The 25,807-nt window shown below is 41.1% G+C and overlaps 1 protein-coding gene across 1 annotated transcript in view; it reads left to right on the top strand.

Moving 5' to 3' along the window:
• The window catches only part of TPH2 (tryptophan hydroxylase 2), a 119,600-nt gene that overhangs the window by 3,105 nt on the left and 90,688 nt on the right, over positions 1–25,807 (top strand). Inside the window, exons 3-5 of the mRNA XM_056130810.1 lie at positions 2,836–3,019; positions 3,130–3,230; positions 8,773–8,840. Coding sequence (XP_055986785.1) covers positions 2,836–3,019; positions 3,130–3,230; positions 8,773–8,840 — 353 coding nt within the window. The remainder of the gene's footprint in view (positions 1–2,835; positions 3,020–3,129; positions 3,231–8,772; positions 8,841–25,807) is intronic.

Here is a 25,807-nt window from a genome sequence, read left to right as displayed (position 1 = left end):
GAAATAAGCTCATTTGTGTGGACTGTTTTATTAATTCAGAGTAGCCCGTTAGTAATTTTGCAGACTGTTGGCAGGTGGGGAAGCCAGTAATTAAAAAATGTGATCCTCACACCTGGAAATGCAAACACGCAAAGAGTCAAACAGGGTATCTTTAAATATCAAGAGCCTGATTTGATTTGTTAACATTTGAATTGTCCTAAGAGTACATTTTTGCATAAAGTGAGATGCATGAGTGTAGGTATTCCCTGAAGCCTCACTGTTTCAGGAATTTAATGCATCTTTAAAATTTTTATATTATTGTTTTTTTGTTAACTTTATTGGCAAGGAGACTACTTAAGTGGGGAAATTTGTCTGACCAGCTTAGATTGTAGCGCAAGCTAAGAAGGTAGCGAAGAGAGCTGGAGCACATGCATTGCAGGTGGGAGCACCACCTTCAGTCCCCCTGGCATTGCTAGGAATGCCCTCATTCCAGCAACCCCCCAGGAGCAACTTCCAGATGTCACTGGGTGTGGCCCAAAAAGGAAAAGTTTATATGAATAGATAAGAAGGAAATAAGAATCTGGTCTTATATCCAGTAAAACTAGGTGTAACAGTATATATATATATATTTTTTTAATGTGTTTTTTTCCCTCCCCATCTCCATGGTTCCAGGGATAGATCTCAGGGCCTCACACATGAAAGACATGTGTTTTATCATTGAACCTTATTTCTGGTCCTGATACAACACTTTTAAACATATGAGCCACTCGACTTACATATAAGCTAAGGCTGATTCTTCTCCTTTTTTTGGAGGGGGGATCCACACTTGGTGGTGATCAGGGATTATTCTTGGGACTTTGTGCTCAGGGATGACTCCTGGCAAGCTCATAGGACCATATAAGATGCCAGGGATCGAACCTGGGTCAGCCACTTGCAAGTCAAATGCCCTACCTGCTGTACCATTACTCCAGTCCCTGGTTCTCAGAGTCTATTATAAAAGTGCAGTAGCCCTTCCTCATGCCCAAATGTGGGGCTGTGGGAGAAGCACAGGGTTGAGGGGAGGGATAGGAAAGCCTAAAACAACCTTCCTGCCAGATCACACCTGCTGACTCCCTTCCCCTTCAGAAACACCTATCCTTACATTGGTCTGGGGACTCTGGCTATTGTTAGGGGTGTCAGTTAAGGGGCTTATCTCTGTGTGCTGCCTTAAGCTATGACACAGTGGAAGGATGGTCAGAATTGTAGTCAGGGAGTCAGGTTTGTGTCTCCTGGCTTGGATAATTGTTAGCTACTTCCTAGATTTAATTTCTTCATTTGTGAATGAGCAGCTTTAATTCCTACCTAATAGGGTTGTTGTGATGAAATAATATGAGTGAAAGTACACAGACACAAGGCGTTATTGTGATGCCTCTTTAATGAGCATAATGGGGGAATTAACAGCCTCCTTGGCAAATATTTCCTTGTTCTCCTTTGACCTTGAAAAGAGGATCAGCTACCATAAACAGTGGTAATGGAAATCTGGGGAAATATTTTACACATAATTATATCATCCAGCATGTCTCTATATAGTGCCCAAAGGCAGGCCAATTCAATTAGACATCTGGGTGCAGTGATAAAGTCCCTGGAGAAAGGGTTAGCAGGCTGGAATTTTCAGCTGGCCATCAGCTAGTCATGGGGTCTTAGCTAAGCCACTTAACCCATATGGACCTCAGGTCCCTCATCTAAAAATATCTGCTCTGCTTCCACCAAAGGACATTAAAAACCCAACATGATATGATGTGTGTGAAGATACTTGAACCTTGAACTTAATATTAATTTTAACCTTTTTGTCAGCCAGTTTAGAAAGTGTGTCTTTAGTGCAAAGGTTAATAAAAGCAGAAATAGAACATTTCTTTTTCTGGTAAGAGAACTGGTTTTTTTTTTATTTAGAGGAAAATGTTTGATTTTATCTCACATTGGCCCTGAAAACTACCCAGCCTACTCCTGTGCTAAAATATCTAAGCTCACCCAGGATTCTGTTAGACCTATCCCTAGGTCAGTGTATACCAGTCACCATACTATGGATGTATCTGCTTACTTGTGACTAGGTTAGAATTAAGAGAACTTAGTTTTCACTTAACTCAGAAGAAGAGAACATCATGGGGTCAAATTTAAACCTAATTTTCAAGTGCCTTATGTGTACCACCAGTGGGATGTGGACCATTCTGGGAAATGAAGACTATAATAAATTTTATATTATTCCTGAATAGATATGTATATATATATATATATGTAGGTATATATGGTTTTGGGGTCACACCCAGTAGTACTCAAGAATTACTCCTAGCTCTGCACTTAAGGATCACTTCTGGTAGGGGGTGGGGGACCATATGAGATGCTGAGGGTTGAAACTCGGTCTGCTGTGTGCAAGGCAAGTGTCTTACCTGCTATACTACCTCTCTAGCCCCTTCTGTGATTCTTTTTTCATTGTTTTATTTTGGAGCCACACTGGCTGTATTCAGGCCTTGCTCCTGACACTGCGCTCAGGAATCTGGAAAACGCTGAGAGGACCATATGTGAGAGATTGAACCCAAGCTAGCCAGCTGCAAAGAAAGTGCCCTGTCCTCTGCGCTATCTTTGTGACCCATTCTGTTTATATTCCTGAATACCCCTTCATTTTATGAGACAGATCCTCCAGGATCTGTTTCTATGAGAAGACATATGGTTGGGAGCATTTTCATGTTTGAGATAACCAAAGAAGGAGGAATTTGTTATTTTCTTCCTCCATGGACACATGATACCTTGAACAAGGATAGAACTTGGAATTCCTGTTATTGTACCCAGAAGGCGGTTCAGAGGTTCACTCTGTTTTCACAGGAAAAGCATGTCAATATGCTTCATATTGAATCCAGACGATCTCGAAGAAGAAGTTCAGAAGTTGAAATCTTTGTGGACTGTGAGTGTGGCAAAACAGAATTCAACGAGCTCATTCAGCTGCTGAAGTTTCAGACCACAATTGTGACACTGAATCCCCCGGAGAACATTTGGACTGAGGAAGAAGGCAAGACTGGGTTTTACTTGTTGGGCGATTTTTGCAATTGGACAAATATTGCTTGGGGGAAAACACAATCTGTGAGCTAATATTTTGAACCTGCACTGTGTTTTCAACAGAGCTAGAGGATGTGCCCTGGTTTCCCCGGAAGATCTCTGAATTAGACAAATGCTCTCACCGAGTTCTCATGTACGGATCTGAGCTGGATGCCGATCACCCAGTAAGTGGCCCATAAAATTCTTTTCCATGTGCTCTCTCAGCTCCACCCTTAGCCATGCAGTATCCCACGTTCTGTGCTGTAAAGCTTTATTGTCGAGCAATTCAGGATTTTTTCCCCGTAACTCAACAGATTTTCAAATGATAAAGCTTTCCAGTACATATGCGTTGGCTGGAAGCAGGTTAGAAGGATGGCATTTCCATACGGCATTTATTTTTAAAAGGGTTGGACACAGAGGAGCTTTGAAACCTTGGAGAATACGTCTGTAGAATGAGATAGGCTGAAATATGCTTGCAGATGGTGACCCTTGGAAAAACGAGGAACTGAAATTGATGACCCTTTGGGGAAACTAGGGAGGACTAGGCATTATGGAGCTTAGTGAGAAAATAAAATTCTCCTTTCTATTTTCTTTGACTGGAGGTAGTTAAGGAGTAGAGTAATGGAAAGCGCTCCAGTCTCAGTGGGAAGGCAGCGGGTTTTAGAATAAGGCCGCTCGGAAGATGCATGTATCTCTTCCTGCTTCTCCTCTAAATCCATCTACCACCCTCTCTCCTCTCCTCCAATAAAAATGACCACCTTTAAAGAAATATGATACTTAGGTAAGCCTTTCCCTTTATTCCCACTCTCCCTCTTTACATCAGTTTTTATTGAACACAAGAGACCCGGGACTTCTTTATGGTCAGAATGAACTGCAGTTAATAGTCCGGGAGAAGTAAGCAGTGCACTCATTCCTTACAAGCATTCTCTCTGCCCCCCTTGCCCCCATGGTCACCCTGGTGTAAAAACGGAGAGATAAAAGGGGGAAGCACAAGAAGATCACTCATGCTTACAGGAGGGCTTTGTGGTCTCAGGATAATGGTTTCTGTATATTCATTTCATTCAAGTGGAGGAAACCCAGAAATCTGATATTGTCCTGTACTCTGTGCAGTGGGTCTCCAAGCCTGAGCAGCAGAGAACAACTTTGAACAAGTCTCCACTTACGTTTCAGTTCCCCTGATTTCAAGGAAACTAAATGACTGCTATAGTTATCTGATAACTGCTTTAACCTTCAAGCCAGCCAGTCTTTTGCACAGCAGACCAATTCCTATCAATCTGCAGCATACCAAACAAGTGGTCAGACATAAAGAATTGGGTTATCAAAAATCCAGGTTCACTCAAAAGACATGGTATGCTGTACGTGACAGTATGGTCTAAATTTTCAGGGAAAAACAATCCATAGTTCTTAACATGTAAACTTCTAGAATATTAGAAAAAATACTAAAAAAAACCCTCTATAATAATCATCTACTTACTTCTCCCTTCTCCCTTTGCTACCACCAGAGGAGTCAAGATGAGCAGAAGGGTTTGATCTGAGGGATAAGCAGTAGTAGACCTGCCCAGACACGGCTCTTAGCTTGCAGGATGACCTTGGACAAGTCTATTTACCTACGCCTTAAATTCTTTTTGTTTTTCTTTTTGGGTCACACCCAGTGATGATCAGGGGTTACTCCTGGCTCTGCACTCAGGAGTTACTCCTGGTAGTGCTTGAGGGACCCTCTAGGATGCTGAGGATTGAACCCGGGTAGGCTACATGCAAGGCAAATGCCCTCCCCACTTCATTATTGCTCTGGGACCCTACACCTTAAATTCTTGATGTGAAAAAGTGGAAATAAAATTCTTATTGACCTCAAAGGGATGTTTGAAAATTCTACTTAATAAAACAACTGGAAAGAATTTTGGCAAGAGTAAAAATGTTTCATCCTGGCAACCGAAACCCTGTATTAAATCATTCAGATCAATGCTTGGACAGTAAAGGATTTCTCACTAACCTTCTAGTTCCAAATGCTCCTTTCAGTTCAGTTTGAAAATTACTTAACCTGGAAAAAGGGGGTCAGCTATTTTAAACCACCCAGCCACAGGAACCGAGATGACCTTGCTGTGAAAACTGTATTTTTGTACCCAGTGTAGATTTTACAGTTATTAATTTGGCCCCATTACTCCTAATTATAACCACCTCATGATACCGTTTCTTATTTTCTGCACATCCACTTGAAATAATTGCAAGTACTTAGCAGTCTCTTATCTCACTTGTCATAAAAAAAGGCCACATAGATTTTTTTGTTAAGTACACCTCATGTTTATTGTGGTAAGTTGACATTTTATTTTTTAATTTTTTTAATCTCTCAATAAATAGGTTTTTCACATTCCAGAAAAAAAGGCATTTTTTTGGAACATGCCTTTTCTTTATTGAATTAGTAGTTGTTAAGTTGATATTTTAAATTTATTGTTATTTGATGAGTATGGAAAGAGTTGTCCAAGTGTTTTTGTGGATGTACCTAGAGAAAAATTCTGGTACCAAGACAAGAATGATTATTTTAGAATGGTTCAGAGGGACTTGGAAAAGGAAGTGAGCACCCCTCAAACTTCCAGGGACATGAAAGTCAATTGGAGAATTTTTATTAAATTTACATGGAGGGTCTGAGAGTCTAGCCTCCCTGTTGAGACTTCTCTAGAAGGAGTGGAACTGTGATTTGAGTAGCAAGAACCTAGACTGAGAGGTTCTTTCAAGGTAGCTCAAGGCCCACCCGCAAGGCATTTGTTGAAAAAAGAATACCATGAGGCCTATCAGAAGAATGTTCATGGATGAGTTCTGGAATCTGCATATAAAAGGGTTTGCAGGGGAGTTCCAAAGTTTAAGAACTAATATCTGGTCCAGTAATTTTTTTATTCAAAAACTCTTTATGAAAAAGACTGATGCCAACATCTTATCTCTGTACTTAAATCAGAACCTCTGGGAATGTTGCTGGGTTTCAAGTAGTAACTAAAAGTAATTATTAGTGATTCTAATATTGCATCAAAGTTGACCTATTTGAGGGTTGCACGTTGACTGCCAACATGCATTTAATACTTTCAGGTGTGGACTGGGTCTTCTGTTCCCCTGGTTTTAAACTGACCCAAAGGGTGGATATGCCTCATTTACTCTAGGCACCGAAGGCCGCCAAATTTAGTAAATTCATATATAATGTATATGTATGATGCCCAGTCCAATTTGGATCTCACATAAACAACGAATAATTTTTTTCTTGGGTTCAGCATGCTACAAATATGCAGGCCATTCTGTAATCTGATAACCTTCTCCCTGACATCAGTCCAGAATGAATAGCCAAAGTTGGCTCTGCCTCCGTTGTAATCGCGAGTGTAGTTAGCTAACTCGCATCCCTGTTTCATTTTGCCAGTCCAGAGTTCAATCGTGGAAGCGCTGGAGTGCCCACAGCATTTGGGTAATCACCAGCACACTAGACTAATGAGGCATGATGAGCAAATCACTCTCTTTGCATGCCTGGAAAAGGTGCAGGTGCTTGCTGGGGAGAGACAGTTGAGATTCTTCAGGAAACCCAGTAGATTATGATACGGTTGCCATGGTGTCTGGTTTGGCAGGAACTAGGGAACAGATGTGTTTTTCTCGAGATTCTTTATCTTTTGTCATGGCTTGCTTCCTTTTTGAGTATTAAAGGTTCTTAGAACTCTTCGGTCTTAGCTTCCAAGTTGCCTGGTAAGGCCACAAGGGAAACAACTATAACTTTGAAGCACGATCCTGTCTGCTACTGTCTGGACCTTTTCTCAGGTCACAGACCCACTTGTGAATATGGTAATCATAGTCAGACGATTTGTATGTACACGTTTGAAGACTTAACAAGACTTCTTTTGTTTTGTTTTGGGGGCCGTACCTGGCAGTACTCAGGACTTCTGACTCTGCACTCAGGAATCACTCCTAGAACTTCTCAGAGAACTATATGGGGTGCTGGGGATTGAACTCGGGTTGGCCACATGCAAGGCAAACACCCTACCTGTTGTACTATTGCTCCAGTCTTAAACAAGCCTTTTTAACCCCAGTTAACCGCCCCCCCACATACACACTCACACACAGACACACACACACAAACATATACACCCCAACTTTCAATTTATACAGAAGAAAATGCTAGCTTTTAGTTTCCATAGGGTACTTCCAAATCTTCTATTATCAACTTTTTCATCTTGAAATAAAGGTTGTGGGAATTCTTCATATCTGACCAATAGTCATTTATGTGAGGATTTCTATCCTTAAGTCCTGTTCTATTTCACCAGATGAGAGACTGGTATAATTTTCTAATGATTTTAAGGTTCCTGTTCAATAGCCCACCATGTAGAAAAGTGTTAATTGTTGCAGAGGTATCAAGGTATTGGTGGGCTGACCCCCTTTTTCTGTGGAAAGCCCATGATCTCAGTGGCTGGTTTTATTTTATTTCTTTATATTTTGTCTGCATCCATTCTCAGAGTGACCACTGCTTAGCTTACTAGTTATCCTTTGGCTTGAGAAGGTTGCTGAGGTTTGAAGTTAAATGGGAACAATTCAACTGAATTGTAGTAATTCCTCTGAGCTTCCAAGAAGTTTGATGAAACAACTCCTGTAAGAATTGGTATTCTGTAAGTACTTGAAGGAGAGGGAAAATGGAAAATCTGTTGGGAAGAGGAAAGATTCTCCAATAAACCAGAAAGTCCTCTCAGAAGGATTCCTCTTGATTGACGAATGACAGACGGAATTTTTAATTTCCCAAGGCATGATCATGGAGACAAGGCTTGAAGTTGGCTAAAGACTAATTCGCATCATAGGAATTCAGAGTGGAATGGAGCTAACTTGCTATCTTGGACCTGAGTCACTTGTAATGGCTTTTCTCTCGTGTAGCTATACTCATTAAAACCAGTAAACCCTCTTTAATTTGGACCAATTTGGGGATTTGGTGATTAGTATGAATAAGAGGATGTTAATATATTTTATTTTGGGGGGTCTTCCAAGCAGTGCTCTCAGTAGGCACAAGTTCCCACCTTGCAACTCTCGGCCAATTGATAGGTGGCTCAATGCCAGGACCCAAGTGTGCAGTGTTGCTTAGGCTTTGCCATATCAGGGTTTGTAGGCCTGCATAAGTATCTCTTCAGATATCACACATGGGAGTGCTTCAGGGCCTCCAGGGTGATGCTTGATGATGCTAGGGATGGTAGTGGAGGGGGGTGGTGGCACCATGTGGTGCCATGGATCACACCAGGATTGTCTGCACACAAGTCATGAAAACCCTCATGCTCCCTCTCTGGTTCTGTGAATAATAGAATTGTAAATATGTTTATTTATTGTCCATTTACATGAAGCAATTACACTTAAGTTAACCTATTGAATAACCATCTTAAAGAGACTCATTTTAATTATAGGATAAGATGAATTTGTGATTGAGATCAATTACACGTAGATTATAATTGAGACCCAAAAGATATTGTTCACAAAATCCATTTGCTTAACTAAGCCACTCTGCCTACTTTGCAGAAAGGCAAACGTCACCTGCATTCTTGCACAGCACAAATTTAATGAGGTTGTATTGTAAGCTTATCCAGTGCTTGGACTGTTATACCAATGGCCGTCCAATGTGAATATTAACACCTGAATACCCGATCAAGATCACAGTGCTTTTCTCTTAGGATTTCCACGGGTAATTTTTGGACCCTCTTAAATCATTTAATCTCTTTTTTGTTTAAGGGATTTAAGGACAACGTCTATCGGCAGAGAAGAAAGTATTTTGTGGATGTGGCCATGGGTTATAAATAGTAAGTACCTGTATAACTCTTTCCTGCAACTTGTTATTGGCTAGTTAGGAAAAACACATGCTATGTTAAAAAGACCTGTCTTCTCTTTAACTTTCGCAGAAGGCCAACGTGAACATTTTAAACACTCACAACTCCATGGGCTTTAAATGCCAACCCTGATGTTTGACATCCAGGTATAATTGTAAAATAATGAGACTTGCAGGCCACATACCAAGTGCTACATTTTCACCATTGTGCCAACTTCTCTAAAAAGGCAACAGGACCATTTCTGTACACTCCTTGGGGCCTGAAAAATGTGTTTTCATTTTACTTCTGACTTGACTTTTCAGTAACCCACTTCAGTGTCTTAGCTTCGCAATGAAAGTAGTGAATACAGAAAAAAATAGTAGAAAAGTCAAAGCAGCTTCCATAGAAATATGTTTGCCTTACATACATACATTGCATACAGGAGAGTTTCCTATAGCTAAAGGGCATATGGAAGAGTCTCATACCCAATTCTGATCAGGGTTGGGATGAAATTAGAGAACCAGGCATGGGACTAGCACTGAGCTTTGAATATGGCGCGAATACATGTGACAAGGTATTTGTGATCAGGGGTTTATGTGATGTTAAAAAATTTTTTTTGTGATGTTAAAATTTTTGTCTTAAAAGAAGTTAACATAAAAAAGAAATTACCACCAAATCCTATGATTATCATCAAATCATCTATTTGTATACTTATACACTTGGAGTCACATGAAATTTTTTCAGGCGAGAAGGGGTCACAAGTGGAAAAAGTTTAAGAGGTCCTGATATAGCTGAGACTTGGTGGAAGCTTGGCCCTGAGAGCTTCTGGGTGTGGTCCTTAAAACAAACATACTCCATCAGTCCTACTCCAAAGGATCTGCTCCATATTAGTTCACAGATCTTCCACATCAGGTCACAAAGATATTGAGGGGTCCTTAAAAGAGGATGTTGATACAGACCTTTGAGGGCTTTTGATCTGTCCATATGACATGTGTTTGGCAGCTTTTTCTTTTAGAAGAAACAGATAACAATATTTTGTATATAGATGCTTTTGTAAAGTATTATATATAACATCATGTATGCATATATTTTATATGTAATGCTTCGTTAGTTTAGTTGTGATATTTTATAATAAAAGATTTGATCATCCACTCTGTTTTTGGGACAAAGCTCTAAAACCCTTTACAATTTCCTAAGTGAGGAGCAGCACCAAGATTTTGGAGGAGGCTTATGTCAATGTGATAACTTTTGGGCCATACCTAAGAATAGAAGCTGATTTCTGGAGGCTCTGACCTTGTGATTAGAAGGCTCAATGTTTCAGGCTCAACAGTATCATTCCCCTACCTCTGGTGGGAGAAAGAGGCTTGAGGTTGGATCAGTTGTCAATGGCAAATGATATAATTAATCAAGAGTATGTAATGAAGTTGTCAGAGAAATTCCAAATGACAGGATTAAGCAAACCTTTTGGTTGGTGATTTCACTGAGATTCAGGGAGAATAGCTTGCCTGAAAAGCTATAGATGTCCTGAGCTTTATCTCCATACCTTATTCTATGTATTTCTTCCTTCTGACTGTTCCTGAATTAGTACCTTCTATAATAAACTAGCAATCTAGTATGTAAAGGTTTCTCCAAGTTCTTTGAGCTGTTCTGGCAAATGAATTAAACCCAATGAGTTTGTTGAGGGAACCTCTGGTTTATCTTCTATTGGTCAGGACCACAAGCAACAATTTGACCTTGTTACTGGTAATTTGAAGGCAGCTGGGGGTTTGGGGTATGTCAAAGTCCTACTTCCAGGACTGAACTCTGGTGCCACGGAATCTAATGTAAATAGTGTTAGAATTGAGTTTAATTATAGGACACTAAGCCACTGTGTAGAGAATAACTTGTGTAGGGGAAATACTGCCCACATTGGGAACTATGTCCAGGAACCCAGAAGAATAGTGATGAAGGGATTAGTTAAAATATTATTCTCTTTTGTTAAAAGTAATTTATTTTATTTTATTTATTTATTTATTTTTGCTTTTTGGGTCACACCCGGCCATGCACAGGAGTTACTCATGGTTCATGCATTCAGGAATTACTCCTGGCGGTGCTCAGGGGACCATATGGGATGCTGGGAATCGAACCTAGGTCCTCTGTGTGCAAGGCAAACACCCTACCCACTGTGCTATTGCTCCAGCCCCCATTTATTTTATTTCAATTAAAAATTTTTTTATTTTATAAGTTACTTCACAATATTTGATTACATTTAATATTCAAACACCAATCCCACCACCATTACGTATTCCCACCACCAAATTCATGATGTTTCCATCCCAAGCCCCAATCTCTGTCCCAAAACACAACAAAAAGAATATATTTTGTACTGTCTGTTATGAAGAACCACTGAACATGCTTACAAAAAAGTGCTCATATAGGAAACAGTGTGAAGTTTGTTCTATTTTGGCAGGAACCATTAAGATATTTTTTTTTAAATGTAGGAGTATTGCTATTTATTCAGCCATTGATTAGGCTGATTGAATTGGGCATGAACGCCACCTTACTTTTTTTTCTTTTTTATATATTTATTTATTGAATCACCATGAGAGCAGTTACAAAACTTTTGTGTTTAAGTCTCAGTCATACAACAATGAAACACCTGTCCCTTCACCAGTGCTCATTCTCCACCACCAAAAACCCCAATATACCCTCCATCTGACACCCTGCCCCCACCTGTGGGGCAGATGATTTCCACATTACTTTCTCTCCACTTTGATTTCATTCAATATTTTGACCCCAGACCCACCATTATTATTTGGAATTTTACCCAACACTCAGCTCTGCCAAAAAAGGCAACCGTAGACAATTTATTTTCTATTGCTGGTTATGAATAACATATGATGTCACACAGCTGCAGTAGTGGTCGCATAATTTTGGAATTCCAAAATTTTAACAAATCTGGAGGGATTTTTACCAAAACCTGCTGGGTTCTGAGATTTGTTCCTGAGTCTCTGGGATCATGGCCATTGATCAGAAGCCAGAGAGGCTGTTTGTGGGTGGTGACTCGGGGTCTTGTTGGGGCGGGGAGGAATGGGCTGGCTCCACCCCCCATCCCGTGAGGCCCCACATGTCTTGTCACTGAGTGCCCAAAACTGACTGTCCGATGTCCTCTGGAGGATGGCGGCCACCAAACCACCAAAGGGGAGTGGGTGCAGGGACAGCACCATTTCCCCACTGGGGTGGCCCAGCGCTGGTAACCTACTTCAGGGACTGGACGTATCTCTGCCAAAAGTCACTTGGTTCTGAGATTTGTTTCTGAGTCTCTGGGATCATGACCGTTAAGTAGCTTGATCAGGAGCCAGAGAAGCCGTTTGTGGGCAGCTACTTGGGGTCTTGTTGGGGCAGGGGGGAAACAGCTGGTTCCACCCCCATCCCGTTTGGCCCCACGTGTCTTGTCACTGCAGGCACAAACCTGACTGTCCAGTGGCCTCTGGAGGATGGCGGCCACTAGGCCACCAGGGGGAACAGGCCAAGGCAAGAAACCTATTCCCACCTGGGGTGGCCTAGCACCGGTAACCTACTGCGGGGACTGGACGCATCTCTGCCAAAAGCTGCTGGGTTCCAAGATTTTTTTCTGAGTCTCTGGGATCATGGCTGTTAAGCATTTTGATCAGGAACCAGAGAGGCTATGCCTCCAATTATATAGCTCATCTGGAGGGGTTTATGGGTGTTTCTCCCACATACCTAACTTTTGGCCATTTACTTTCTTTGTAAACTTGGCACCAAGTTGTTGGGGTCTGGATAAAGGCACAACAGAATTTTGGGGTATCTAGAAGTCTGAAGGCACCATCAGGCTGCTGATGCACTCACCTCACAGGTACAGACTGACCTGCTGGCGGCACCATATCTCTATCATTAAGATATTCTATAGGATATCACTAACATGTTGTGAAAGTTTGGGTGATGTGAGCTTTGGTATATATATATATATGAAAATATGTAAATATGCATATATATATATATTTCCCTCTATGATTTGTTGCCTAATGTCTGAACCCCATCAAATATGGTGTAGTAATTATGGAAAATGGATAGGGAGTGTCTTATCATGTGTCACACAGCTTCAAATGAGGCCGTGTTGTCCAGGAATATGTGGAGGCTTGGCCCAAGCATGTGGAAGGCGGCCTGGAGCGTGATGGCGGTTGGGTGTGGAGGTTGGCTGCCTTGGGTTGGGTCCCTTGGGGAGGGGAGGGCTCTCACCTGCCCCCTTTGGGGTGCCCCGAGTGAAAACAACCTGGCATGGAGTCCAGTGGCATGGTTATGGGTGCCTCATTTTATGTTCCCTTCAGGGAGAAGCAGTTGTGAGTTCTGGAGAGTGACCAATGAGGAGATTATCTGATGCTGGCAGGAGGTGGCTTATATTATTACTTATTCTCTTGATAGAACACAGAGACTGGACAAGGGCAAGCTGATATTGGGGTAACACTAATAGAGTTGGCATATAAGAATAATCCTATTTCAAGGAGCTTTAGTAATGGGCAGCTTAGTTCTAAAGAAAATATATTTATATGGAAAGGAAATCTAAACTTTATGGAGGGTAAGGTTTTCTATGTGCTAAATATTGGCAGTTACCAACTTCTTTTTTTCACAAAGCATAAAATTAAGATGTGTTATCTATGGAGAGGGGGAAGTAAAATTTATAAGTGAAAATGGAGGAGATGGACTGGAGATTGAGTAATGCCTTGCATGTGTATGACTCTGATTCCATCCCAAACACTGAATATGGACCCTAGCACCACCAGTAGTGACCCTAAGCACAGCACCAGGATATGCCTTGAGCAAAGCCAAGTTTGTCCCACCCCCAAAGGAACCATCTCCCTCCCAAAACAAACCAAATAAAAAAGAGAAAACAATGTTAGAGGTCTTTTGTACAGGGATTATTCCTGGCTCATGCACTCATGAATTACTCCTTGTAGTGCTCTTGGACTATATGGGATGCTGGGAATCAAATCGGGTTGGCCACTACAAAGCAAATGCCCTACCCGCTGTGCTATTGCTCCAGCCCCATTTGAGGTCTTATTGATAGTGCTGGAGCATATCAGAATCTGGTTCCCTGTTTAAAGCTGGGATAGTTTTAGACTCAAGGAACTTAAAACCTTTAAAGCTGGGATAGTTTTAGACTCTTGGTTACTAAATGCTCAAGGACAAATTCAGAACTTTATTAGTAGAAACTATTTTTATTTGACTCATAAAACCCTTCCTGTTGTCTTGATTTAGAGATGCCACTTATAACTTGAAGGTTATTTGATGAATTTAGATTCAAAGAAAACAGTATTTAAATAAGAAAATTTGAAATTCAGAATCATTTTTCCCCTGGACAGTCAGTCCAGACTGACTGCATAGAACAAATTGTTGAAAAACTGGGGTATCAAAATAAGACAATCTGGAGTTGAGTTTTGGCTGCTCTGATTGGTGAACCTCACTTGCCCACTGTGCAAGCTTTTCTTCTAGGGAGTGTATCTCACAATTGATTATGGGGTTGTAGTAAGAATTTGAAAAGAAAACGAACATGCTGTGCATAGCACACTTTCTGGCACAGAGTTTGTGGTTCTGAGAGTCATCACAGTCATCACAGTCATCACTGTCATCCCGTTGTTGGTCAATTTACTCGAGTGGGCATTGGTAATGTCTCTATTCCTCAGAGCCCTGAGATTTTAGCAGCCTCTCCTTACTTGTCTTTCCCAACGATTGGAAGCACTTTCAGGGTTCCGGGGAATGAGACCTGTTATTGTTACTGTTTTTGGCATATCAAATACACCATGTGGCACTTGCCAGGCTCTGCCTGTGCAGGTGGGATGCTCCTGGTATTGGAGCTTGCCAGGCTTTCCAATATATATATTGGAAATGATTTGATTTTCCATATATATATATGAAGTGATAGCACAGCAGGTAGGGTGTTTGCCTTGCAAGCAGCCAACATGGCTGACCCGAGTTTGATTCCTCTGCCCCTCTCGGAGAGCCTGGCAAGCTACTGAGAGTACCTTGCCTGCATGGCAAAGCCTGGCAAGCTACCCATGATGTATTTGATATGCCAAACACAGTAACAATTGTCACAATGGAGATGTTACTGGGACCACCCAAGAAAATCGATAAACAACGGGAGGACAGTAACAGTGACAGTAATATATACATATATATATATATATATATGTATTTTTGTTGTTGTTGTTGACTAATGTCTGAACCCCATCAAATATGGTGTGGTAATTACGGAAAATGGGTAAGAAGTGTCTTATGATGTGTCGCGCAGCCTCTTCGCGCTTTGAGGCCATGCAGTTCAGAAAGCGGCCTGGAGCGTGAAGTGTGGGACTCCGCGCGAGGCTGTTTTCACTCATGGCGCCCCAGAGTGGGGCAGGTGAGAGCCCTTCCCGCCCCAAGGAACCCAGCCCTGGCAGCCAACCTCTACTACCCTATCACTGCAACACTCTACGAGTCAGCTAAAGGAGTCCCACTCCTTTCCCAAATGCTCTCTCAGTTTTGGGTTTGTTTCTCATTAAATTCTTAGCTATGTTAGCAGCATTGTTTCTGCTGTAATCTTAACAAATACTATAGCTCAAATCTCCCTAGCAGATTCAGCTTAGAAGAAAGTTCCTTCAATTTTCCATTTAGAGACTATGTATGTAATGATTCCCTTTTGTGTTGCTGAACATCCTTCTTTATGGAGTGATATCATAGAAAGCAGTCATATTCCCACAGGTCTGCTTCTGTATGTGTGTGTGTGTGTGTGTGTGTGTGTGTGTGTGTGTGTTTTATGTGTATGAAGCTACAGCAGATCTCTAGTGGCCTTGGATATTTCTTGTAAATGGACAGAGCAGGAAGCTTGACTCTCAGGAGTGGTTAGATCTGGAAAACACAAATTCAGTCCTTGTGGTTAGTAGAGAAAAGCCATCACTACTTAGTGTCTCCTTCTTTTCATTCTGTCTGGGTTGTGATTTCTCTGATTTTGAGTGTGGAATAGGGCCTGGCAGTGTGATCCTGGGTGCATGCAATCAGGATCTTTGCAAGTTCTCTAAGGAATGGGCAGAACTGGGCCTCCGGTCCTAGTAAATCTCTATTAGGCCTATCTTAGTAGGGACTATCTTCTTGAACCATATGTTTCAGTTTGTCATGCATTACAGAAGGTTTCCTTGCGGTTTGCAGCCATAAAAAAATGCACTGGCTAATTGACATGGATGTTTCTCTACTGTGAATGGCTTCTTGACTATGTGATGAAAAAAATATATCAAGACAAAAATTACTTTAAAATAAGCTCACTTGAGTGGCTTCTGGCGCTGCACAATGATTTGATTTTCCAACTCAAGGCTTGGAACCAGTAGTATGAAGAGCAGACAACTTGAAATTGAGGTGACCCTGAAAAATCTAGCGTGGAGGTCTCTGAAAATAGAATTTGGTGATACAATTAGGGACAATTCTGACATGGAAAGAACAATTCAATTCCCTGTTGATAAATGATCACGGCTTTCTGGACACCGAGGAGAAGTCAAACACACAGTCAAACGTTAGATGAAGATGGAGTACAGATGTTTCAGGATTATAGTTGGGATCATCAGGATGTGGTGTGAGTCATCTGAAGCTAAGGAAGCAGGAGGATAAGAAACGGAGTATAGAATAATGCATATATATTGAAACCATGACCCAGAGAACCTCTGGGGCATTTGTGTTGGATACTATATTTTCTATGAAAGTCTTGAAAGAATAAAGTAGGAAGAAAGGATCAACATAAGCAAAGAAAAATTAAAAAAAAAAAGATTCACTCTCTCATGAAAAAACAGCAGGCTCCAAAGAGCAGCGCAAGCAGGGAAAGGGTCCACACACTGAGAACCGTCAATCGGTGCCACTCAGACGCTCTCTGATTGACAGCGCTGCCGTGAAGCATGATTGATTACCCAGAGGTCCGCAGCCGCCCGCAGACATGCCCGAGCTGCATGGCCGCTAGCATCAGGGAGGCCTAATTGCCTGAGCAATAATAGCAGAGGACACATTCATTAGTGCGAATCTCATTCTCCATAGAAGACCTGAGACAGACCGCAGTGGAGGGAGAAGGCGTTGCTTCTGAAGACAGCTGTGAAAGCACATCTGACACGCCATCACCCCACCTTCCCCGGGCCCCAATAAAGGCAATCTTAGTATAGATAAGAAAGTACTCTGGGAGTAGATAATGTGAAGTGAAATGGGTAGACTTGCAGATCAGAGAAAACGAAAGTGTGGGGTGGGATCCATGGCAGGTGTAGCAGGAAAATTATGATTGTGATATTGTAGTTGTGAGGTTTGTCTGAAACTCTCCCATTTCTCTATCATTGGTACCTTTTTTTTTTTTTTTTTTTTTCCCCTTTATTTTATTTTATTTTTTTTAAAGTTGTAGATTTACAATTTTTTGTGCTTTGGTTTCAATTATACAATGATCAGATACCCATCCCTCCACCAGTGCCCATTTTCCACCACTATCATTGGTACCTTTTATTTTTAACTTTGGCATTGCTTTGTGCATTGCTGTGAGTTTCACAACTGCTCTATTGTTAGAGAAGAAAAATAAGGAATACATTATTTTTTCAATTGACTAGAAATAAACAAATTTTTCTTTGGGGGCTATTATAATGATTATTCCTCAACAATATGCATGCATATTTAATTTAATTATATTTTTGGTGGGGGCGGTGGCAGTCATTTCAATCCATCTTGCTCTCATGGAAAGAGGCCCCGAGCTCTGACTTTAATTATGCCACTCGTTTGTTTAAATTGATTTTGAATATTACTCTGATTGTGTTTTGTTATGAATGTACTTTCTTTAGGTTGAAATTAAGGTGTTACATGAACCTCCTATTCTTTTCATGTAGCTGTTTCCTCTCCTCTTTAATTTGGGTTTTTTTATTCCACGCATGGAATTCAAAATGTAAATAGGGAAATGCAAATATCAATAAGTAAGGTAAACAAGAAGGTTGCAAGATATCAGAATTTGCTTCTCATTGTTGAAAACTTTCCCTGTGTATATATATACATTTTTTTTTTTTTGCTGAGAAAATGTAAAACTCAATTTCAAATAGAAGGATCAGGCAGTTATTTTACATCTTCTAGACTTATTTTTTCCCTCTGGATAATGGGAAGATCTCCTCTGCCTCCCTCCTGGGAGTGTGTTACCAGTGAAATAAAACAAAGGAGATACTTTTGTGCTTGCACAAGGCTGTGTTCTGAGCATGGTATTGCTACGTGATTTTTGTTCCTGGATGTATGTCAGCATGTCACAGAACAGATGATACTATTCTGCTACAAGCTTACGCTAAATACAGCACCATCCATGTAGCACCATCCATCATTGTGGACCAAAATTTTACGTGCTGCATGACTGAAATGAACTTGATTTGTATCTCTATCAAAGACAATCAAGGAAGTTGGACCAAAAGAGTTGAATGAATCCAGGCCCCTGACCCTCTTAGATGGCCTGGCTACTTGTCCCTCTGCGTGGAGTGGCCGTGAGTGTGGAAATTGTAGGTAGACTTCTTGTGGGTGAATTCCAGTTTTCCTACTCACCCACTGATGGCTCAGAAAAGGTTTTTGTCTTGGGTGCCTCAGTTTTCTTATGTGTCTAAGGGTATGACTTTACTCCTACTTTATTGGACAGTTATGAATATTAAATGAGTCAATATATCTGTAGCTCCTTGAGAATCATGTAGGAAGTGCTCTGTAAGTTTTTACTGATACTTTTCTATTATTATTTTTTTCACTTTATGTCTTCTGTCCACTTTTAAGGCATTATTTGCTTTCTTTTTCCTCTTTTGTTCTTCTGATGGTGGTGGGAGTCCCACACTTTGGGTATGCTGTGCCATCCTTTGATTGCAGTGTGTCACACATTGCATACAACTGCTGGCTGGTGGGCCAGGAAGAGGGAATTAAACACGGAGTGGTGCTGAGGATCTAACTTGTGGCTTCAGTTCTTCCGCCCACAAAGTATAATTTTTGACATCTTTCAAGTACTGCTGAGTGGGCCCGGGGTTCCCTCCCGGCACATCTTGGCCAACTGAGCCTGTACCAACCTAGCAGTTCAGTGGAAGGGCCTGGGGTGCTGCTTGGACCCTGCATTGCTTACAGGCCACCAGCCGCATCTGCTGATGCCTCCCCAGGCTTCATGTGTGCTGGGAATTGAGTATCAGTGGCATGCAAGGCATGACCTTCACCCTTGTACTCTCGGGCCTCCACACTTTCTTTGTAAAAAAAATTGTTAGTTGCCATCCTTTCCTCTTGATCAAGATTTTTTTTTTTTTTTGCTTTTTGGGTCACACCCAGTGATGCACAGGTGTTACTCCTGGCTCTGCACTCAGGAATTACTCCCGGTGGTGCTCGAGGGACCATATGGGATGCTGGGAATCGAACCCTGGTTGGCCGTGTGCAAGGCAAATGCCCTACCTGCTGTGCTAGCACTCCAGCCCCAAGATTTTTCTTTAGATACTTACATTCATTTGATTTTTATCCCGTATTTGTCACTTATTGTTGTATAGTAACATTAAATAGCTTAAAACAACATACATTTATTGGGCTGGGTACATAGTTCATGGAATAGAGTACCTAATTTGTGAGTGTAAGACTCTAGATTGCATTCTGGCACAAGAAAATGACAATTTCCAGTTTTTCTTTTACAAAGTTTTGAAGTTTCAGGGAGCAGTTTAGTTAGGTAGCTCTGGCTATGGTCTCTCATGGATGTCAAAATGAGTGTCAAGGAATTCAGGTTTCTCAGCAGTTACCACCCATCACTCTTGTAAATTTTTGCACATAATGATGGCCATCAGGCCATCAAATGGCACTAAGCAGGTGGGGTAGTAATGAGGATCAAGCTTGTGGCCTCAGTCATGCAAGATAAGAGCTCTCCCAACTGACACAAAGAAAGGACAGGAAAAAATGCAGCATTCATAAACCTAGAGGAATCAAAAGGCCCAAAGTTGACTAAACATAGAGAAGTTTTCAGAGAAGATGCCTTGATGAATGAAACTTCAAAGATATTTTCAAAACCATTAGGGTACTGTGATTTGATGCTCTTTTTCAAAAAGGAAACTCACAAACGAGTATGGTGATACACACCTTGTGTTCCTTTTAGCTGGGTAAGATCAAATCATTAAGTTGTTTGACAAGTCTTGGCTGCTACACAGATACTCATTTGGGGAAGAGAATGGGTAACCCATTACTGCTCATCTTCCCAAAGAGAAAATATAGAACAAGTGCACTATCAGCTCATCTGAAGACTTGATAGGGCTGTTGGACCTGATTATTGTCACTGGCATGGCTGTTGGTGGGAGGCCGTGGTTCCTTATAACATGTACCTCACCAACGGGCTGTCTAGTAAGTACCCACCTAGCAGCTGAATTCATCCCAAGCCAAGGGACCCAAGAGAGAGTAAGGCAGAAGCTATAATTCCACCTATAACCTAGTCTCAGCAGTGACATGCCACCACTCTTTTTGCATTTTATTGGCAAATTTTGGTGGACATTATAGTGGACCATAATTGTCAGAAGTGAGGGTCATTAGGGATTTAGCTTAGAGGCTGACTACCAAGTACGGTTAACTTGGACTTGGTTTTATTTCTTCAAGATGCATCCAAAAAGTTTTTACTACATTGGTTGTTCACACCTTATTTGTATAACTAATCCACATGCAAACCAAGGTATTTTGGTACAGCAGAGCATGGAGCAAAATGCAGAAGGTTTTGTAATAGACAAAACTGGTCTTGATTCCTGCTCTACCATTTATAAACTCTGGCCTTGAGCACTGACTAGCCTCTCTAAGAGGCAGTGCCCACGTCTAAAAATGAGCACATAATCTACCTTGTATGGCAGGAGTATTAGTAATGATTCCAGGGCCCAGAGGCCAACTGGCACAAGATGGTATTGAATCTCTGATAGATAGGATTATTATTATCAACACGTGCAAAGTAGCTGATTGTTCCTCCATTCCATGTAATCAATTGTTAAGCTCACTTGAAACAAATTAAAGACGTTAAAGAGTGTGAATGAAGGAATTTCAGGCTTGATGATGTGCCAAGTTAAAAAAGCTTTTCAAAAGAAAAGTGCATGCTTGTTGCGTACAAGCTTTCAGCTTCAACTAACCCAGGCACACAACATTTCTCTCATGGAATGCCTCAGTGAGCTTTTTTTGGTCTAGATGCTGTTCTTGTACTCATTTTGAAGATGAGGATGTTGAAGCTCACAAACATTAAGTATCTTACTAATTTCTAATTAGAAATAACTTACTAAGGGGGCTGGAGCAATAGCACAGCGGGGAGGGCATTTGCCTTGCATGCGGCCTACCCGGGTTCAATTCTCAGCATCCCATATGGTCTCCTGAGCACCGCCAAGAGTGATTCCTGAGTACAAAGCCAGGAGTAACCCCTGAGCATCGCCAGGTGTGACCCAAAAAGAAAAAAAAAAGAAATAACTTACTAGGAAGGCATTAATTTACTGAATTTTTTTGAACATCAGAAATAGCTTTTGTGAAAGGTTATTTTGAGGGTCTTCAAGAGTTTCTCCTATAGGGTCCAAATGTTCTCTTTGAGAGACTGTTTTGGAAGTGGCTATATTTTCCTGTTTTGACTACGGCATTTCCACTCAACAGAGGTGGCATTTTACACAAGTTGAGAGTAGGTGACAGAACTAAGTGACCTGGGGTTTTATTTTATAATTTTTATTATTTTTTTCTAATTTTAATTTTTTTAATTGAGTCAGATACACAGTTACAAAACATGTGTTCCAACATCCATCCCTCCATCAGTATACATTTCCCACCACCAATCACCCCAGTTTCCCTCCTGCCACCCCCCCTTCAGCCTGCTTCTATGGCTCCATGGCAGGCACTTTCCTTCTCTCTCCTTCTCTTACCCCCCCCCCCCCCCCGCCTCTCTCTCTCTCTCCTTCTGGGCACTATGGTCTGCAATACAGATATTGAGAGGTAATCATGTTAGTTCCTTTACCTACTTTCAGCATACAGTTTCTATCCAGAGAGATCATTTCCAACTATCTTTGTCATAATGGTCCCTTCTCTATCCCAGTAGATAGAGAAGGGACCTCTCAATCTTCTCCCAACCTGGGGTTTTAAAATGTCTTTCTTCTCTTTATAGAATTTTCAGCATGGATTGCATAGACCTTGAGTGTATTGAATACACGTAAGACTTTGTGGAGTCAGGACTCAATCAACAAAGAACAAACATCACATTATTTTTTCTCCTAGTAACAAAATCAGACAGTTATAAAAGGTATCCTGATAGCAGCAAATTTGAGAGAAATCAATAGAAAAATTAGAATATCCACTAGACTTCTGATTCTCTGTGTGTGGTCAGTAGTTCTGTAGCATTGTCACTGCTCAGAAACTTGCTATAAATGCACAGTTTTAGTCATTATCCTAAAAATTTCAACAGTATTATTTTGTGATTCAGCCTGAATTCAGTGCTGTGCTGTCTGTTGCAGAGTGCTAGGGACATCTGCTTGCACTGGCCATAGATAGCAAAACCAGGCCCTAAACCTTTACAGCCTCACAGGCTCTGCACTCTTTGCCTTCTCCCTAAAGCCTGACCCCCATGGGATACATAATGGATGAAATAAACACAGCTGGGCTGAGACTTGCCAAACAGCACCCAGGGATTTGTTCATTCTCTGGCTTTTTCTAGTTGCTAGTCTATATATTTCTTGATATTTTGATTTACAAAATTGTACCCTTTGTGATTCATTTGCTTGGAGTGTAAGAACACAGCTAAACAGAGACTCTAAAACAAAACATCCCCAAATGGGAGCAAGCATATTTGAAAAGTGCAATCACTAACCCAGCAGGCAATCCATTCAGTCTGGTGGAGGGGGGAGGGGAGGGGAGAGAATTGCCTCATCAATGTGCAGTGGTGAGAAATCTAACCTCCTCTATCAAAGCAGAAAAGGGAATTTTTGGGGGGTCAGCTTCCAATCGCTCCTAGTCCCCATAGATCACATTAAGATCCAGCAATAGGCTATGCATTTTATTGGCTAGATGATAATGAATCGATACATGATCATTGCAGTGAGCATATCAGGGATTCCAAGCCAGCATCTTACTTCTCAGTAGGTATCTCAGTTTCCGGTCTCACCAAATGGTTCAGCAGGGGTCTGCAGAGGAAGGGAAGGAGATCCATGGTCATAGACAATTTGGGTGGGCTCCAGAATCTGGGCAAAGCTATTGGCAGATACGGGAAAAGCTACTCTGCTGCCTCCTTCTTACTTCTCATTGCCCAGACTGTTTCTCTGGGGCTTGGGGGTGTCTCCCTACTCGGGTAGCTGTGACTATTCAGCTGCTATCTGAGCCAGATGATTACCATTACTGAGGGTTTTTTTTTTTGAGACATTAGCAATTATTGCAACTTGCAGAAAAATAACTGGGGTGGCTCTACCTTTCCACCTTCCTAGAAATTTCAGTTGACCTTAGCATTTCTTATTTCATGCGAGAAGAGACTTGATTTATGGATTCTGCTTGCATTCAGAATGTAGCTTAAAGGAATACATTACTAACAGGAATCTTGAGTGCCCTGGTCCCTATTTTTAGATAGGCGAGTCTTAATTGGAAACATAACAAATAGAAAGGACAGGAAGAATGAAAGGGAAAGTTATACTACCTTAGCTTAAAAAGGGGAGAAAAACTTAAATGAGGAGCTGCAAATTTTTATCTTTAATAACGTTTCCTTCATCAGTTTCATTGTCACCTTGATGAATTGTGGACTCTAGTGTGATATAAGAACAAGCTTCACTTTTTTTCTTTCCTTCTCTGCCTTTTTGAGAAGAGGCACCTTAGAAGGCAAATATGTTTTCTTCCTGACTGAGCTAATTTTATCCCATTCCATTATCCTCCATTGATTTGCTTTCCCAGGTTTTGAATGAAACTGAGATGTATGTGGCTGTTTGGGTACTTTGTGACTCCTGCATAAACACTAGTTGTTGATGCTTTAATTTCTTTGAAATGGAGCGGTAAATTGAAAAGTAGAACAAAACCAAATATTTGTAGTACGAGGGTCATTTCCCAGATGAGAAGGATGGTTTCTAAGGAAGGTCACATTAGAGGTTTTAAGAGTGCCTCCCTTGTGAAATCTAAATATACATAATTTTTCTGCCTAAGAGATTGCACATTTTCTTTTCTTCTTCTCCTTCCTTTTTTTTTTTTTAATCTGCCTAGCAACTTAAATTTGACCTAGGTAGTATCTGAAAACAAGAGCAACAGAGTTGAATGAGTTGGATTTTTAAATACTTTCCTGTTCTGTGCAGAATTCTCAGCACATTTAAAATGCATAGTTCTTGTAAGTATTTAAAAGACATCAGGCTTTATGGGAGAATCATTTTCATGCCAAATGTTTCTCTCTACCTGAAGTTCAGCTCAATGGCTGAAAGGAAGGGAGCCTGAGCATTGGGAAGAAAGACAAAAGAGAAAATTGATTTGGAAAAGGCTTCTCCTTTTCATTTGGGGGGCTTGGTGGTTTTTTTTTCGTTATAGGTGAATGCCTCAGTAGGATGTTGTCTGATTATAGCCCGACCCCGACAGCAGTGGAAAACATTAGCGCAGTATGGATGGGGATCTCTGACTGACAAGAAAGAAGTGTGCGCCACATTCTAATGCTTTCTCAGGGAACGAGGCATGGTGTTTTTTCACTTTGAAATTAGTTCCGCGAACACGAAGGATAAAAATGACTTCTTCCAGTCGTTTCTGAGAGGAGAATGAATTTATACAGAAGAGTGCTGTTCAGTCTCCTCCAGGCCTATTCCCGACCCCGCAGGGAAGTGATGAAATTTTTTTTTTTCATTTCTGGACACCTGGAGGAAAAGAGCCAAGCATTCTGACTATCTATTAGAAATTAAGCATTGGCCCCGATTTCTTACAGATGGTGTCCCGTTTGATCCTCTTAGTATTGTGGAGTTTTCATCTTTTCTGAGTCAAAGGAGGGCACAAAAACCCAACTCAGTGATGGATACATATTAGCTCCCGAGTAACTCCTCTCAGGTGTTTGGCTGAGTGAATTTCTAGCCTTTCAGGATTCCAGTTCCCCCATGCCACTTACCAGCTGTTTGATCTCAGGTAGTTACTATGCAGTAAGCCTCAGCTTTCTCAGTAACGAAATGGGGGGGATATTAGGAGTCATTTAATTATCTGTAAGGGAAGCATTCTCTTCAACACATGGGGCTAGGAAAACTGATCAGCCACATGCAAAAAATTGAACTCAGACCTCTTTCTAACTCCACACACAAAATTCAAATGAAAATAAATGAAGACTTTTATATCAAACCTGAAACCATAGGGTACACAGAGGAAAATGTAGGCAGAATTCTCCACGACATTGAAGCTAAAGGCATCTTCAGGGATGATACACAACCGACCAAGCAAGTAGAACAAAGATAAACAAATGGGACTACACTAAATTAAGGGAGTTTTGCACCTCAAAGGAAATAACAACCAGTATAGAAAGATAGCCCTTGGAATGGGAGAAGCTATTTACCCAACACTCCCTCAATTAGGGGTTAATATCCAAGATATACGATACACTGGTAGAACTTCACAAGAAAAAAATCCAACCCCATCAAAAAAATGGGAAGAAGAGATGAAAAGTAACTTTATCAAAGAAGAAATACAAATGGCCCAAAGGCACATGAAGAAATACTCTGAATCACTAATAATCAGGGAAATGCAAATCAAAACAACAATGATGTATCATCTCACACCACAGACACTGGTATACATCCAAAAGAATAAAAACAACCAGCACTGCTGTGGATATGGGGAGAGGGGGGAGGGAGGGAAGAGACTCTTACTCACTATTGGTGGGAATTCCTTCTGGTCTAGCCTTTTTGAAAAACAATCTGGACATTCCTAAATAATCTAGGAATTAAGTTTCCATTTGATTTAGCAACCCCAAGTACTGGAATATTATTAGCCCAAGAGCC

The sequence above is a fragment of the Sorex fumeus genome, unplaced genomic scaffold, assembly GCF_029834395.1.
Source record: "Sorex fumeus unplaced genomic scaffold, SorFum_2.1 ptg000081l, whole genome shotgun sequence".
Classification (NCBI taxonomy): Eukaryota; Metazoa; Chordata; class Mammalia; order Eulipotyphla; family Soricidae; genus Sorex; species Sorex fumeus.
This window is presented reverse-complemented; position numbering and strand designations above follow the sequence as displayed.